The following is a 17383-nucleotide window of genomic DNA, read 5'->3' as shown; positions in this document are numbered from 1 at the left end:
TGATGTATAGTTTGTTTTTCTCAGGATCCTTTGTATATCCATTTTGTATGTATTAGTAAGTCCTTTTTGAAAATACAGAACTGGTAAATAATTGCTGTAATTTGAAATATAAGAGGTTTTTAACTTAAAACTAAACGTCTTGAGATAAGGGCAATATTTCTCTTATGTTAATTGAAATAATAGGAAAAAAATGATCAGAAGTATGCTTCCGTGGAATCAGTTACAAGTAAAATTACTTTATACCAAAGATGATGTTTATTTTGTAAGTTTAGAGCTAAGTGTTACTGAAGACATGAAGTCAGAGTGAGAAACATTTCTTGGCACGTTAATTTATATACAAAAGGGAGAAAGTATTTGGAGAATAGCTTTCTAAAACTTATAGGTATATTTTAGTTTTGAAAAAAATTTTATTGGAAAATAGTTGCTCGCTAATACAGTATTTAAAGGGTTTTTTTGTTCTAAAGTACTTCTTCCTTTGGAACTTAGAGGGGAATTTTACAATGTTGACTTTTTTTAATTGAGACAGAAAAAAAAACTTGGTATGTAAATATCTGTAGTGAAATTAGTATGTAAAAATACAGGGAAAAGGAAAAAAATCACTTTGAAGAGCACAAGGATTTTAGGTTGTAAAAGAAAAAAAGGAGACTTGGTATTTTTCTACAAAGTTTGATCATCAGTCTTCTAATGTGTTGTGTCTTTGGGAAGTGAAAAATTGTGTCTTTGTGCGTTTGCTGTCAACCCCAGGAGTAATTTCAGGAGCATTTTATTTGTAACAACTGCAGGTGAGGAGCTTTGAGATGCTTACATAGATCCGTATGTTCGAAGTCAACTGTAACAGTCTTTAAGCTTGGTGTAAGAGGGCTTTGAGTTTTCTTCGTGTGTTTATGGTTCTTGTTTACCCCCAAGTTACCACACATACATTTCATTGCTGGTAGAACAGCTGATTTCACATGTTTGAAAACAAGTATGACATAAAACATCTACAATAGACATAAAACATCTACAATAGAACAAAACTTTGAGACTGTGGCATGGTGTTAAAAGTTGCTTCGTTGATGTATTTAAAATTTTAGATTCACAGGCTGTGTTCAAAACAGCCTATGTATGAAAGCTGCTCTTCTCCTGAAATACCTGGAAGATTAAAAAAAAAAATAAAGGTTAAAAGAAAAGATGCAGAATAAAAGAGGAGAATGAGAGCTGTTGAGAGGGAAAAAAAGATGCACAAATACAACTTGATCTGTCATATCGTGTAATCTGGCTACCACCTGTCAGCAAAAGTATGTGCTTTAGCAGATTCTTTGCAGAAGGGTGAAGTAGCATGGGATTTGGAGGAACAAATGTTGTCTTTAACTCCTGATGAGCACATGGGTTTTGCTGTTGGTCACCTTTGCAAGTACACTTAGTTTTAAGGAACACTGACGTACTTAGTTCTTGGCTGTATCTGAAACATCTTTCTGTGAAAGGGTATGGGCCGCAGGCAGTATGAATTGGATGCATGTCTTCCTACGGCTGTCTTTATTTGCATAGCATTTACTTCTCTCCAGGAAGAGGTGGGGAAGGTGCATTGGAATAAACCTTTCTTGAAAATGGTGGAAAAATAGCACATAATCTGCCATTTAAAATGTCTGAAGTTTCTCAAAACTCTGCTCCTATAATTTCTTTCCTTTCGTAACTTTCTAATATGTGTAATTGTTCCTAATACGTTAATGATGCTTGTTTTTATTTTTGTTGTATAATAACTTTCCTCCATTTTTTCCTCTTAACTTTTACCATAAAATGAACCTAGGCCCTGTAATGTTTAATATTAATTAAAATAACTTCAGTTTTGTTCTTTCTGTTCTGTAAAAGGGTATCTGAAGAATTTTTACAAATTTTATCTTGGAAATTAGCTTATTCATGTTTAATTTTAGGAAATGGTGCTCTTGCAGAACATTCTGAAAATGTGCATATTTCAGGAGTGTCAACGGGTAAGTCATTTTTTGTAATGTTTAAATTTCATGCATGACTTAAATAGTAAATATTGAAAGCCACCTGGTATCTTATGAAGAGATATTTGGCTATAAAAATTATTACTGCCTTTTGCAGCATGTAATAAGGAATGAAGCAACTGGAACATGGAAAAATTCTCATAAGATAAAATTGATACCTGCATGCTCATGAACAGATTATGCCTTTCTAAGTGGACTGCTTAATTATTTTCCATACAAACATTGAACTAAGAGAAAAGTTGGTTTAAGTTGAATTGATATTTTCTTTCCACAGTAAAGTTTTTGTGAAATGAAATTTATTGAAATGTAATTTTGGACACTGCTACTATCAAATATAAATCCAGGAGTTATGCGTTTCACCTGATTAGATTGAAGCAATAACTGAAACTGCTGTACACTTGACTGCACATTTTCTTTAATAGAAGAAAAAAAATTTAGAACTCATGAAACTGAGAAACTGATGAGATACCAGGAGAGTACAGGGCATAATAGCAGCAAACGTTGCTCAAAGGGTGCTTCATTCTTTTCCTGTAAGTCAGTTTGGGGCCTCTTCTGGGCAGCAGCTACAACTGGGACCTGTATTAGTGATGTGACTGTATGTCAGTTAAAGCATTAGATGATACCAGTGTATATTCTTTGTTCCCCGGTGTCAGCTGACCAGTTGGTCGTGTTTTACACTTAAGTGATGCAGATATTCAGAATATGTGCAACTAAGGAGATGACCACCTTCCTTCAATGGGTAGAAGAGTATAAGCCTGATTCTTTGCATAGGGAAGCTGCCACTAATCTTTGTAAATCAAAGTGATTTTGACACCCTTCTCCTAAAATAAGTCAGAATGCAAACTCATTTTATGACAACACGTTGCATATCTTGCTGTTGGTTTTTGTGTACACGGTTAAATTTTTAGATTAATGTAACTCAGTGGATGGTCTCTGTTAGAGCGTACAACCTTCTTTCCCCTTCCATTGCTTGCTACACAAACACTAAGAGGCTAATTATAGAGGATCTTTGCTATCCATTCTTGTGCTGCATCATCAAGGATGTTGTTGTTTTTCAACACTAATAATGCACCAAGAATCACATATAGCATGTTTATGGCACACAAATAACAGCAGGGGTACTTGCTGCTCTTGGAACAATTGTTGCTGAAATTGATTGTATGAGATATACTGAAAGCTGCATAGGTTTTAACGTTTCACACTTTGATTTACTGCAACAGACCTGTCACTAGTCACAATACAGGCAGAAAAGCATCTGCTGGGCAAGAGGTGAATGGAATTTTTGACTCTGCTTTCAGTCCTTTGGCCAGCAGGCACAAACAGGCTGTGCCAAGAAGAGAGAACACAACGTACTTTCTATGCAAGATAACAACAGCTGCTAGAGAGACCTTTAGATCCTTGGAAGAAAGATCCAGCGAGGGCTTCCATTTAAAATAAACATATATTAAAAAAAAAAATAGTTTGAACAGTACTGTGTTTTTAAAAAACAGCTTTGTGGCTAGGGATATATATATATATATGTTAAGATAGAAATTTTAAGAGTAAAGTGAAAAAATTTCACTGGAGAATTTTGAGATAGCTGGGGAATTCTGTTAGTGAACGTATGAAGAAAGCATGCAGGCAGACACAGTGGCATTTCCCTTAAGGTCACAAGTATATACATCTTAAAATGTAAGTGCTTAGTCCAGGTATAAAAGGTGAGGCTGTACTTGCATGATTGTTGGGTTCCTTTGAAACAGTTTGGGTTTCCCAAATGTGTTTGGACTTGGAGATTTTATTTTCATCAAGCATACCTGGGCAGCTTTACATTTAGCAAAACAATTTTAAACAAAGAGTTTCTGTAAAATAGAACCAAAGACAGCTGGCCTTTGATCTTTCTAATTCCAACTATAACTTGGTTTTGAAACCAGGCAGGAGATTTTCTTGGACAGTTGCTGCTGGGAAGGAATTTTAAATGAAATGATCGTCTTGGTGGTAGATTTCCTGTTGTGCTGCTGCTGTAAAGCTACGTGACCTACCTCACTAAATTATGTTTTAATAGCAGAGACTTCTGTGGTCTTTGGTATTTATGCTTCTGCTGTATATATATCTGCCAAGTTGCAGGTAAACCTCTAATATATGAGCACACTTTTTTCTACCAACAGCAGTAATGTGTTGTCTCTTGTGTATAAGCTGTCACTACTGAACAAGTGTTAATGCCTTTAAAATCTGAAAATTTGAGAAATATTTTCAGGTCTGTCTTTGTGGTATGTGGCACCATAATTTTCACAAGTGCAAAATTATATTCCCCCACCTCCGTTTGAAAGACTTTCTGTACTGGAGAAAAAATTTGTTCACGACAGTAATAAAATAAATTCATAATGATTCCTTTTTATCTATTGTGTCCCTGTATTGTGGAGCAAAGGGCATTTTAAATTAGAGGTTTTTCAGTGTGACCTGGAGGCAAGGATTCCTATGCCTGCTTCCCCTGTAGTTCTCCAAATAAGACTTTCAGTGGCTCCTGAGAGTTACAAATGCAATAATTATCCTCCCTATTCATGGTTTAGACTTTATCATAACATTATTCTCTTTTTACTCTAAGCTGTTTTAAACACCTTCAGATCATTTATCCAGCTGCATTCATGTCCTTACCATGTCCAATATAATGCATGCCTTATCACTTGTGGTTCACATTGAAAGCTAATTCTTTTATCTTTTCAACTAATCTCCTGGCATTACTGTGAAGATAAATCCCTAATCTCCCTCTCCCTGCTTTTCTGAAGTGACTTTTTTCTTTGACATGTTGTTCACTGTTGCTACAGGTACTTTACCTCTCTTGCTACAGAATTTTTGGATAACTTTCTTAATTATTTTCTTGTTATAACTTGAAATTTGAGTTCTGTAGCGTAAAGTTTTCATTGGCTCTCTTTTATTTACCAGTCAACATCCCGTAGGTGGTTTATAGGTATGTTCTGTAAGCTGGGGTGGTGAACACGTTTCAGGAAGAAAGGAATAAGGAAACCTTTTGTAAAACACGTTTTTAAAAAAGTCTACAAGAAAATCCACATACACCAGAAAACCATGTGTAGAGCTTATCCTCTCAGCAGTGTTCTTGACCATTATTTTGCACTCTAGTTTGTGAAGCGTCTTCAGTCCGAAGTAAATTATTGCAATCTACTGAACAGAGGTAGGACAAACAAAATCACAAATATTTTGTTAATAAAATAAAGGCTGGCAAAGGAAAGAACTTAAAACAGGTAGGAGCTGGAGTAGCAGAGTTATACCAAAGAATGCAGTGGTGTCGGGGGAATTGAGACGAACGTAGGCAGAGACAACACCCATGTAGAAACGTGTTGTACAGAAGGGAGTCAGTCTCACCCAAAGCCTTGTAGCCACCAGCATGGGGAGATTTGAAAATATCCTGGGCTTAAATTGCTGTACATCCTCTGAGCCTTCTCTGTTTGTTTTGTGCTTCTGTCTTGGTTAGAATTTCATCTTTTTCCTGACTCATATTGTTATATGTATAACTCGTATATATATAGTGTTATATACTATCATACATATATGTGTTCATATTGTTGTTTTCTTACGTATTTTAAATGCTTTAAAAGCTGGTCTGTTTTTCAGTAATTTTTAAATACTCAAGGCTGCTAGCAATGGAAATTAAAAATGCAAAATCTCCAGTTCAGGGGAAAATGTTTAGCTTTATGCGCTATCACCTGAATTGTTTTTTGAGTCCCTGGCCTTCTCAATGTTGCTCACATTATTCGTGGCTACAAACAGATTAATAAAATATATGTTAAATTATATTTTTGTCGAAAGCTTTAGAAGAAACATCCTAGTTAAGCAGAGGCTTAGGAATTGATTTAAAAGGCTTAGGAGTTGATTTAAAAGGTTTGATATTATCTTTATAAAGTAGATGCCCTTTACAACTGTTTTATTTCAGAAGGTTGTACTTGATTTTAAAAATCTTCCTGAGAAATTACTCTCAAGATGACAGCACTTCTGAAGTGCAGCTTCTACCTTAACATATATATATGCACACACACACACAGACACACATATATATGACTTCTATAAAGTTTTCAAGCACGTAAGAGATTTCTGTTGTCTCCTTAGTTGTAGGAAAGAGATTTTAGTGCATGAATGTATATCAGGTATGGAGGTACATTGAGCTTACCTGAACCTTCAGTTCAGGTAGTTGCAATTCCCTTTTCAAGTCCATTTTCTTTTATTTCTTGAACCCCCACTTTGTCGTAGGCACACTCTTCAGTTCGACTTTTCTATCTCAGCATATTGTTCATTTCACCCTGTGTTTTAGTGCCTGTGTTCATCCTTGCTTCCTCATGCCATCCTTGTTCTGCTTCTCTTCCTATATTAGACAAGGCTGAAAATGGTCACGTTTTGCCCTCAGCTCTTTAGTGGTAGCTTCGATGGAAAGAGAGGGGAAGCCATCTGAAGTGAAAATACAGAAAGTGTAGGGAGGCAGCTGGTACTGAAGGAAAAAAAAAAAAAAAGGTGGGTACAGGGGGACAAAGAAGCTTGAATATTAGTAAAACTAGAACTTTTCAGGGTGCTTTGAAAACACCAGCTTGGTTATACAGGCTTTCTCTGTGGAATTTCTTCCAAGCTTGTGTAACAAGTAAAAGTTTCTGCTTGTACTACTGTAGGGACTGGACTGAGAAATGGTAGCTGTCAGCGCTGTGCCAGCATAGCAAGTTGCAAAACTAATTGCATAGTAATTTACAGTTGATAGCTGTGTTTGGAGGTTTCTATTCAGCAAACACATGCTATACGTATATTTATAGCGTGCTGAAGTCTTCAGAGGTGAACTTTGTAAAATTGAATGAACATATGTTGAGTGGATTATTTTGATGCTCTAGGATGAGGTTATCGTCTCTCGTGTTGTCAGGCAAATTTAAAAGCTTCCTGAGAGGTTTTTGATAGCAAAATCTAACATGTTAGTGCGTAAACATCCAAAACCAGATGAATGCTCTAATAATATAAATTTCACCTGAAGGCGGTTTCTTTTAAGCTGAGCTCTATATCAGTATCAACCAAATAGTGTGTGGAATTGCTTGCCAACATCTGTAAGCTTGGTACAAACATTTTACACATGCTTTAACTTTTTTTTTGCATGTGTTTTAGTTTCATACCAGTCAAAAATTATTTTTTATTGCAACATTCAATTGTGAAGTTTTTCTTTCCAGTCCTTCCATTTATTGTCTGAACAGATGCAAAATGTATCCAGGTTGCTCATGCAAGGGTAGTGTTCCAAAATACCGTGGTGTTCGAGCACCACCTATAGGGCCTTCTGGAAATTAAAACAAGAAAGCTTAGAGTGAATAGTTAATTAACTATTCAAATAAAATTCTATCTTTCTGTATTTCGAGACTTTTTTTTCCAAGGTACTTCACTGTGCAGCATGAATTATGTTCTAACAAGAAACATTTGAAAAACTTCTTAAAGCAATGTTGTTCTAAAACACCAGTTGAAAACAGTAAATTTACCAAGTTTTATTTGTGTTTCTAACTTCATGTATTCAAGCTAATGCAGCAAATGTTGGCATATGACAGCATTTTTGTCTTTTAATCCTTTTAAACCTATTTTAGAAATACATCAGTTATACTACATTAAAATATTTGTAAGTAATAATAATCGTATAGGAATGTAACTTTGTATTACATTGTATTAGAGTTGTTCAATAATTTCAGATCTCTGTACTCTTGAAAAATTATCTAAAAACTTGATTGTGGATTAAAGATATGAAAACAAAAGGAATAACCTGTTTACATTATTGCAACGTAATTTTAGTAATTATATTTTTACAAGTGCAGTTTATTCTTACACATATTATTCACTGTGCCAGTTCTGATTTGTCATTTTAATCAAACATATATTGAAAATTTTAAACATTCTAAAGTTCTTGTTCAACAGACAATGATGAAAATGCCTTCCAATTTGTCACAGTTCTTTTCTTTAAACTACTTCTTTGCATAACTGTTAGCTTTACCAGTAAACTTACAGAGTCCACAAGTTTTGGATGAGCAGTGATGAAAGTTTAAAATAAAAGAAAGGTGGGCAATTATTTTGAATATGTTTTCTGGCCTCTGAAACTTAACAGGGTCCTAATTTCAAGCACTGTAGTGAGAGCATTCTGGCCTTCCTATCTATGTGAATGTTGTGAATATTTTATACAACTGTTGGATATAAGGCTATTAAGGAGGAAAAAAAAATTAATAAGAACATTACTTCAAATAAAATTAGCAACACTAAGAACACTCCAGTGAAAGAAGAAGCAGCTGAGTTAAGGCCATTGCAGAAAGATACTCCTATAATAAAGTACAAATACAAATGGTTCAGTTACTCTGGTTGCATAGAATTGGTCCTATAAATAAAGCTTCCCAGTCCATTACCAGAAATGTAGTTATGCAAGTCCCTCTTCAAAATAAATTCTTGTAAACCTAACTTAATATTTGTAAACAAAGTATGTTGCAGTAAGTGCTGTTTGCCATCCAAGAGCTGGGAATCTTGTGGGAGAAGATCACTGCCATGCCAAGGTCTGGAAGGCCATATTTAAATTATGGCTGGGCACTGTGTCTTTGTAAGACAGGAAATTTCAGCTACTGGATTATTTTGCTTTAATTTATTTCTCACTTTCCAAGGCATTTGTCAGTATAAGGTGTAAATGCATAGTTACATTGAATCAAATTTTTGTGAGGGCTAAAAAAAGGTTAAGAAATACTAAATATTTCACTGAATAAAGATGTCAAAGTCAGTGTATATTATATTTTTTAAATGTAATAATCTGTGGTATGCTAACTGATAATAGTACAAGCTTCTGCACTGGAAAAGTTGGAAGACATCTTCCAACTGACTTATTATGGCCTTTGTCCATTAGCAGCTACTTTAGACATTTGTTTTTACTGCTACCTCATCTAACTCGGTGTGATATTTTCCCTGGTAAGTGCTGATGATTGATTTTGTCCTACTGCCGTTTAAAAATTAATCAAATTGCTTTTTGTGTGCTTTCTATATGCATATTTTTAGCTTGTGGAGATATTCCAGAACAAATTCGATCACCAAGTGGGACAATCACAAGTCCAGGGTGGCCGTCTGAGTATCCTGCCCGAATCAACTGTAGCTGGTACATCCATGCAAACCCAGGGGAGATCATTACTATCAGGTAATGGTGGTTCCTGTATTAACTGCATGGACTGAAGAAGTACTGACTAAGTATTTTTAACTGGTTTGTTGTATGCAATAATTTCCTCTATCCTCCTTGTAAATGTAGGATTTCCATTTTGTCCCTTTTTTTTAACCTTTGAGTTACTCTTAACACAGCCATGTAGCATTTGTTTTCTGAACCTTCTATGCTCCTATGTATAGGGATAAATATTATTTTTTTTTCAAATTATGACAACTCACAACTTCTGTTGAAAGAAGTTAGAGCTATTAGATGATTGAAATAGCATCCATTTCCATCCAGTAGTATGGAAGCAAGAGCTAACTCTTTCTGAAGAATGGTAAAGCTGGGACAAATATGAGTGCTTCTATAAATATGGTTCTAAATTTACATAAGTTAATGAGAGAGTGACTAGCTTTTTTTTCTTAATTTTAAAAGACTATAATCTAAATGCTCATATATATTTTATAATTATTGTGACATATTGTAACTGTCAGTATTAAAAGGTATGTTATAAAGCTAAAGTTGATCATTTTCTTGCTAAGCTGGGTGTTGTCATGCCCATTCCTCCCCATCCCAAGTATATTTTCAAAACTGCAGAGTTGAAAACCAGAATAAGTATGTTCTGTATGCTCATTTATTTGAACTCTTTAATTTCTCTGAAATATAAGAATCTTTTATTCAAAAATGTGTATGGGCAATTCTCTAATGCTTCATTACTACAAAATCTCGTGGTGTGCTTAAAAGTAACAGGGAATAAATAGTAAATCAGTAGATAAAATTGTGGTTTTGGAAGTGCTGACTCCACAGTTTCAGATACCTTGTAACATTTGGAAAGAAGTAATATAAAAAGTTGCACAAGTTCTCATCAGTTCATTCTCTATGAATGCCACACCGGAAATCTAGGTTTGTTCTAGCATCAGGATACAAATTGGTACTGTTTCATAGGCAGCTCACACTACTGATTATGAAACCCTTTCTAATACAGACCTGCTGAGTAAGAAGAAACTCTTCATTAGGAAGTATCTGCTTTGACATCAGTTACTCCTTTAATTTTTTTTGAATTTAAACAATCTTTCTACTAAATGTTAAACTGTCATTAACACAATGTAGAGTAGGTAGAAGTGCACATCTATTAGAATGCTTTCTAAAATCCGTCATACAATTTATTTTTAATAAAACTTCTTTTTTCTCTCACATTGTTTTCTTTCACTCATCTTCCTAGCATACATTTCACGTTTCATTTCAGGTTTACAGCTCTGTTGTCTGTGCTGACCTGCTTTGCCAAGACTATCTCCCCTTTGCACTTCATTACCATGGCAGCATGCCTTTATATAGCTGTAGTCAAAGTTTGGGTAATATCTTCCATGACATATCCATTGGGTAACTGAGCAGTGCAATTGAGGGCAACTCTTATCTTAAATAGTAGTTTTGAACAATTTAGCTGGACTTGCAATGTCAAGTCATGTCATTGGCAAAGTGTAGCATTAGCTAAAGTTCTGCTGAAATTTAGTTTAAATAAAATCACTTAGTAGCATATGAAAATCATTAAATGAGGTTCAAAATGCAATTTCATGCATAGAATTATTTAAAATTTTTCATTAAAGTGAAAGATTATTTATTTATTTATTTAAGCAAAACTGAGCTTTTAAAGTAGTAAATGCAATATTGTGGTTGACAGAATGGATTCTTGCAGCCCTTATAACATAAGAGTATTAACACCACAAGGTTGAATTGTATTCTTACCTGCATAGAAAAGCCATTATTTTTATTTCAGACCAGAAGAGTACTTTCAGCTAATTTCCATTTTTATGTATAGTACTTCATCAGCTTGGTTGGGTTAATAGCCAGGTCAGTAGCAATTTTGACCTCTCTTCTCTTTCAGCTTTCAAGATTTTGATGTTCAGGGATCACGCCGATGCAGCTCAGATTGGTTGACAATTGGAAGCTACAAGAATATTGAAGGCTATAGAGCATGTGGCTCCTCCATTCCTTCACCATACATCTCTTCACAGGATCATGTTTGGATCAGATTTCATTCAGATGACAGCATCTCCAGAAAAGGCTTCAGATTAGCCTACTTTGCTGGTATGTTTCAAGTTATACCTAGTACAACTTTACAGTTTCATGGGTTTTCTTTTCTGGTTTAAGATCTATTTCTTTGTAGTAGGGTGCAGTATATGCATTTCCGGTAGTCAGTTCAGGCCTTATTGAAATCAGGGAAAATACACGTCATGTGAAGTATTTTAATCCCATCACAATTGGAGTGTTCAAAGCTGGAATTATAACATTTACAATAATACTCAGAATTAATAAACTGAATGATTTGGGGGAAAAAAAATCAGTTAATACTAGGTAAATGGAATATGTTCTTTGTTTTTTTCCACATAGCCTAAGATTTGATTTTTTTTCCATCAGAATAAAATCAGTTTGTTAAATAGTTGGGTAGACTTCTGAGTTGCGTAAGTATGGCAAGAGAAGGAAGAGATAGTGTGGTTGGTTATGTATTTTTTTTGTTTGGTTTGTTTATTTACACTTCTCACAGAAGTCGTATCTTTTTTTCCTATTTCTGGTATATATAATCTCTTTAAATATAACAATAAATCATACACTTATGATAATGTACTTTAGCCAAGTACAGACATGGTTTTGTACAAGTGACTTTTTCTTGAATAATTCAAGCATGCAATATAAGCTAGTTACCAACAGTAATACTTTGAGACTGTTTTGTGTGCAATTTTTGCTCTAGTAGCTGTTGCCCAGAGAGAGAGGAGGAAGCCAGTCATTAATAAGGGCTAGTTCAAAACTGTTTTCTGGCATTATGAGGTTGTAGGATTTTATATAACAGCATGATCGTGGTGTTCTGAGTCTTCGTCATAAGAAATACTGGATTAGATTCTTCTTTGCTTTTGTAATGTTTTTGTATTAATATTTGTATTTTCTTGCTCATACTCCATACTCTGACATGCTCCAGATCTCTGCACACCTGCATTCAATTCCTCTCCTATGTGAAACAACTCATATTCTCTTACACCTATCCACAGCCACCCATGTACAAAACTACTTCACCAAGCCTTGGTAAAAGTACCAATCTTTTGTACTCTGACCCAGGTTTGCCCGTTCTGTATTCTGCACTCTTTCTAATGGCTTCCTTCACCCTGTCAGAGCTCTTTTTTCAAACCTAAAGTTCCCAGGAGGGCTTACCCCTCTATCACACATTTTGAAGCCTATGAAAAAGTTCCCTCTATGCTTCATCTCCTTGCAGTTTAGCAAGGCTGGAGCGAAGTAATGCAGCCATGCTTTTGATGCAGACTCAGCTTTCAGGTCAATATTCCACCAGGATTTTTTGCTTAATGTCTCATCAAAAACCATGACCGGAAGAAAAAGTTACTGCCTAATCAGTAATCCTTCACTACTGTTTCTGCTAACTGCCCACAGACACCCTGTGCTGGGCATTGGCTTCTGCCCCACTTATCTCAGTGGCTCAGAGGAAAGGTAGAGTTCCTGCCTGGGGGGTTATGAGCAAGAAGAACATTTTGGATAGGGGTGTGGATTGGCGGGGGGGCAAGCCACAGGCGTATAGAGTTTTTTGAAAATCCTTTTCAGTCTTTTCCTCTAATCTTGAAACAATTTCACTATGTAACCCCCTTTTGGAAGAAGCTATAACATTTCAACAAGCATTTTTTTCTTATGTTACTTGATTTCTTCTTGCTAGCATCATGCAATAGTACTCAGCTTAACACCTCAACAGATAATTTAATCCTCTGTTTCTGAATGTATTTTTAATAGTTTAAATGTATATTTTTAAAAATGATCCTACTGAAGTTGGCTTGATATTGGTCCGTATACTAGATATGATACTTGGTAAGTATTTATATTTGAGATGGTAGTATTGTGTTTCAGAGATCAGGGTGGTCCTCTGAAATGGTGAAGTGTCCTGTGTGTGAGACAACAGTTGAAAAATCTGCTTGAGTAATCTTTTAATTGCCTCTGCTTTGCAGTGTGAAAAGGAGACTCCTGAAATACCAGCTATGTTTTTGCTATACGTTCGGTTGTGCCATTGTGGTTTTTGATTTCTCCTCGCTATTGTTATGCAGTAGTGCTCAGTTTAGCATCTCACCAGACTATCTATTTCAATGTTTCTAAGGCACTTCTTAAAGGTGGCATTTGATTGAAGAAAAAGGGGGTAAAAAAGTATTACTTGTGCACAGATGCTATTTAGGTTTACTTGTACTGAAATGATAGAAGCAATAGAGATCACAGTTCTAAAAAGGACCATTAGGGAGCCCTGCATTTAAAATCTGATGTGGAAGTAGATAATGTCTTTAAGGAAAATATCCATATTTCATTTTAAACAAAAACAACAAAAAATTCCATGTAGGAAACATACTTGACCATAAGGTAAAATTTTGTGATCACTTTGTCTTCCCTCTGTCTCCGTTATGTGTATCCTAATGGGTCAGAGATTACTAATAGTCATTGATGTTTAGTGAAAAATAGCGTTAATAAAGGTAAAGAAGTTTACGTTCCCTTATACATGGAAGAATTGCATTAGTCCTTTCGCTACAACTGCACTTGAGTTTTTGCTGATTATCTTGTCCTATCCCAATGTCTTTTGAGGTATAACTTGCAAGGATAGTTTTATTTTGTGCATATTCCTAATTATTTTATCACTTAATGTTTGATTTATAAGATTTCCTGATGTAATGACTCAAGGATCATTGATTAAAAATGCTAACTCAGGGTCAAGTAGGCTGCTCTTTTCTGGGAAGTTTAAAAGCCTACAGAAGAAGTGTTTAAGTTGAAATTGTATCTTGTTTCATTACTACAATATTGCCATGAATGTTTACAGCTCTGTGTTATATTTTTCTACTCAACATTTTTCAAAGTTCTGCAAAGTAGAAACGGTGAGCTAGACTATAATCAGTACTTGAACAAGTTCACCAACTCTTATGCATATGATACTGTATTGCCCTCTACCTATGGCCCACAGTGATAGGACTGTCATGATCAGTCTAGGAGTGAGTTCATGTGTACAAGTTTCACATTCAAAGTCCAGGATCATCCTAAGTATTTGCCATGCTAATATTACGTATGCTGTGTGTGTATCAGAACAAGCAGATCATATCATTTATACTAGATCTGTTCTTGTGTGGTTTTGTTGTTTTTTATGAAATAAGAATTTTCTAAAACTTAATCACCAGTGAATTTGTTGACTTAAATACTCTTGAGCATTGATCTTAACATTATCACCCTTGTTGGTTCCACATTTTCCTGTACTCATTTTTTAAAAGCCTTAGCATTTGTGAGATGTTTCAAATGCTGATATTGTTATTGCATCTTTTTTTTTTAAAGTTGATTCTTTTAAGGTAGCATATTTCTTTTTAATGCTTTCCAAGCAGTACTGAAATAGTGGAAAAAAAAAACACAGATGTGATGTGACTTGACCTATCACAGCAGATCAGTTTGCAGCAATGGAAGCAGACTTAGGTATGAGGAGTCCTTATCAGTTTGAGGGTTCAGCACTGGAACCTTGAAAATACTTGATTGGATAAGGCCCTGGACAACCCAACCAAACTTCACTTAGTCTTGTTATGAGCAGATTATTTGATTAGGTGATGTCCAGAGATCCCTTCCAATCTGATTTTTATGTTGTAAAGCAAGATAGAACCCCCGCTTCTCTTGGGAAAGTCTGCATTTCAGTAAGTTCATCATCGTTGCCCCTGTCCTGTTTCTTTTTTAAAAACCATAAGTACAGTGTTATTTAGATTTAGTATGTATCTGTCTAAATTATTTCTTGAATTACTGCTGTGTAGGACCATTTGCATTGCAGATTTTTTTTTAATGTTTTTTTTTGAGGATTGACCGTGGCAGTTTGTCTTATAGCCCGTTTTACAGTCTGTACCATCATCTTCAGAAGTTTAGTGATTTTGAATGATACGGGGTATTTGACTCAGCTAAGTTGTTAACAGAGATTAATAAATTGTTTCTGAGGCATTCTTCATTGTTCAACATGGATGGAACCTTAATAAATGAATCCTGGCAAAAAAAAAAAAAAAAATGTTGGTTACAAGTGTGGTAGTAGCCACCAGACCACATTTTTATAAATAAAGGTGTGTCTTAACTTTTTTTCAGGATTAAAAAAAAAAAAAATCTGTACTTTCTGGACCAATACTTGCATCCTTAATGTTTAAGGCATAATTGTATGCTTAGCCAAGTGTATGTTTGTGCTTTTCAGTGCAATCTTCTGTCTTGATTGCTGGAGGACAGCCAAGAGGAGACAGTGGGAAGAGATAAGGAGAGAAATTTCTGTCTTAGGTTGGGGGGTATAAGTGACCTTCAACTGTCAGCTTCTCTCCTGCTATAGATCCCTATGTACAAGGTATAAGGTAGGAACCTGTGAAAATGGAAGAGAGGACAAACTGCTTTTAGGAGAAGGAATTTGAGGAGGTGACTACAGGACAAAATGTTTCTATAGTTAGCATGTACGAGAAGAGAAACAGTCTTTTCCTGACGTATTTTTTGCACCTTAGAAGCTGGGTTTTTCGATCACCATGACAGAGCATTGTTTTCTTGCATAGGTTAAAGTTATTTAACTGAACATAGCTAAGAATGACGCTCATGCTGATGTGCTCACAGAACGTAGACTTCAAAAGCTGCTTTATCTTGAAACGTTGAAAGCTGTGATGATTTACAGAGATTTTAAATAGTTGTTTTGCCATTGTGATCTACTTGGTGCAGCAAATAAATATGCAACACAAACCATAAATCATTCTCTTTCTTTAGAATTTAGTGGTTTATAACTCTTTTTCCCTTCTTCCCCAGGAAAGTCTGATGAACCAAATTGTGATTGTGACCAGTTTCATTGTGCTAATGGGAAGTGTATTCCAGAAGCTTGGAAGTGTAATAATATGGATGAGTGTGGAGACAACTCTGACGACAGAAATCTGTGCCAAAGCTAATCCTCCAACAGTTTCTTCCTTTCAACCTTGTGCTAACAATCAGTTCCAGTGTCTTTCCTCGCTTCACCAAGCTTTACACTTGCCTTCCAGAATCTTTAAAATGTGATGGTAACATCGATTGTCTTGACCTAGGAGATGAAATAGACTGTGATGTGCCAACATGTGGACAGTGGTTAAAATACTTTTATGGTACTTTCAGTTCTCCCAACTATCCTGACTTCTATCCACCTGGAAGCAACTGCACCTGGCTGATAGACACTGGTGATCATCGCAAAGTAATTTTGCGATTCACGGATTTTAAACTTGATGGTACAGGCTATGGAGACTATGTCAAAATATATGATGGATTAGAAGAGAATCCACGGAGGGCTGTTGCGTGTGCTAACAGCGTTTGACTCTCATGCTCCCCTCACAGTTGTTTCATCCTCAGGACAGATAAGAGTGCATTTTTGTGCTGACAAAGTGAATGCTGCAAGAGGATTCAATGCCACCTATCAAGTGGATGGCTTCTGTTTGCCCTGGGAAATTCCATGTGGTGGAAACTGGGGTTGCTACACGGAGCAGCAACGCTGTGATGGCTACTGGCACTGTCCAAATGGAAGGGATGAAACCAACTGCACCATGTGCCAAAGAGATGAGTTTTCCCTGGTCTCGAAATGGTGTTTGCTACCCCCGTTCAGATCGCTGCAACTACCAGAATCATTTGCCCTAATGGTTCAGATGAAAAAATTGTTTCTCTTCTGTCAGCCAGGAAATTTCCATTGTAAAAATAACCGCTGTGTGTTTGAGAGCTGGGTTTGTGATTCTCAAGATGACTGTGGTGATGGCAGTGATGAAGAGAATTGCCCGGTCATTGTGCCCACTAGAGTAATAACTGCAGCTGTCATTGGGAGTCTTATTTGCGGACCTGCTGCTGTCATTGCACTGGGATGTACTTGTTAAATTGTACTCACTCAGGATGTTTGAGCGAAGGTAAGTAGAACAGATGGACTCGGTTACTTAATTTTTAAAATGCTTTCATATCTTTTGTTGAAACATCACTTGAAACACTTATTCGCATACAATTATTTTTCATGTGTTTTCTAAAGGTTTGTTTCTCTTTGACAGTAAGAGGTTAGTTGAAAGGGGATAGAAGTATTCTGATCATTTAACTGTTTTTACGTTATTACCCAAAAGAAAACGTAGAAATGCTTCATTTTTGCAGTTAATATTTCAATTCTGTCTAACAATTTTTCTTCTATTGTAGACTCTGTCATGCCATGATACTC

General features: G+C 35.6%; 1 protein-coding gene across 1 annotated transcript in view; it reads left to right on the top strand.

The window, feature by feature from the left end:
* The window catches only part of LRP12 (LDL receptor related protein 12), a 51685-nt gene that overhangs the window by 26174 nt on the left and 8128 nt on the right, over positions 1 to 17383 (top strand). The window contains 10 exon segments of the mRNA XM_040546680.1: positions 1911 to 1967; positions 9018 to 9153; positions 11039 to 11241; positions 15979 to 16094; positions 16096 to 16173; positions 16175 to 16483; positions 16485 to 16754; positions 16756 to 16851; positions 16854 to 17054; positions 17056 to 17087. Of these exon segments, the coding sequence (XP_040402614.1) occupies positions 1911 to 1967; positions 9018 to 9153; positions 11039 to 11241; positions 15979 to 16094; positions 16096 to 16173; positions 16175 to 16483; positions 16485 to 16754; positions 16756 to 16851; positions 16854 to 17054; positions 17056 to 17087 (1498 nt within the window).

Source organism: Cygnus olor, chromosome 2, assembly GCF_009769625.2.
Source record: "Cygnus olor isolate bCygOlo1 chromosome 2, bCygOlo1.pri.v2, whole genome shotgun sequence".
Classification (NCBI taxonomy): Eukaryota; Metazoa; Chordata; class Aves; order Anseriformes; family Anatidae; genus Cygnus; species Cygnus olor.
The sequence above is the reverse complement of the archived record's forward strand: the minus strand, read 5'-3'. Positions and strand labels throughout refer to the sequence as shown.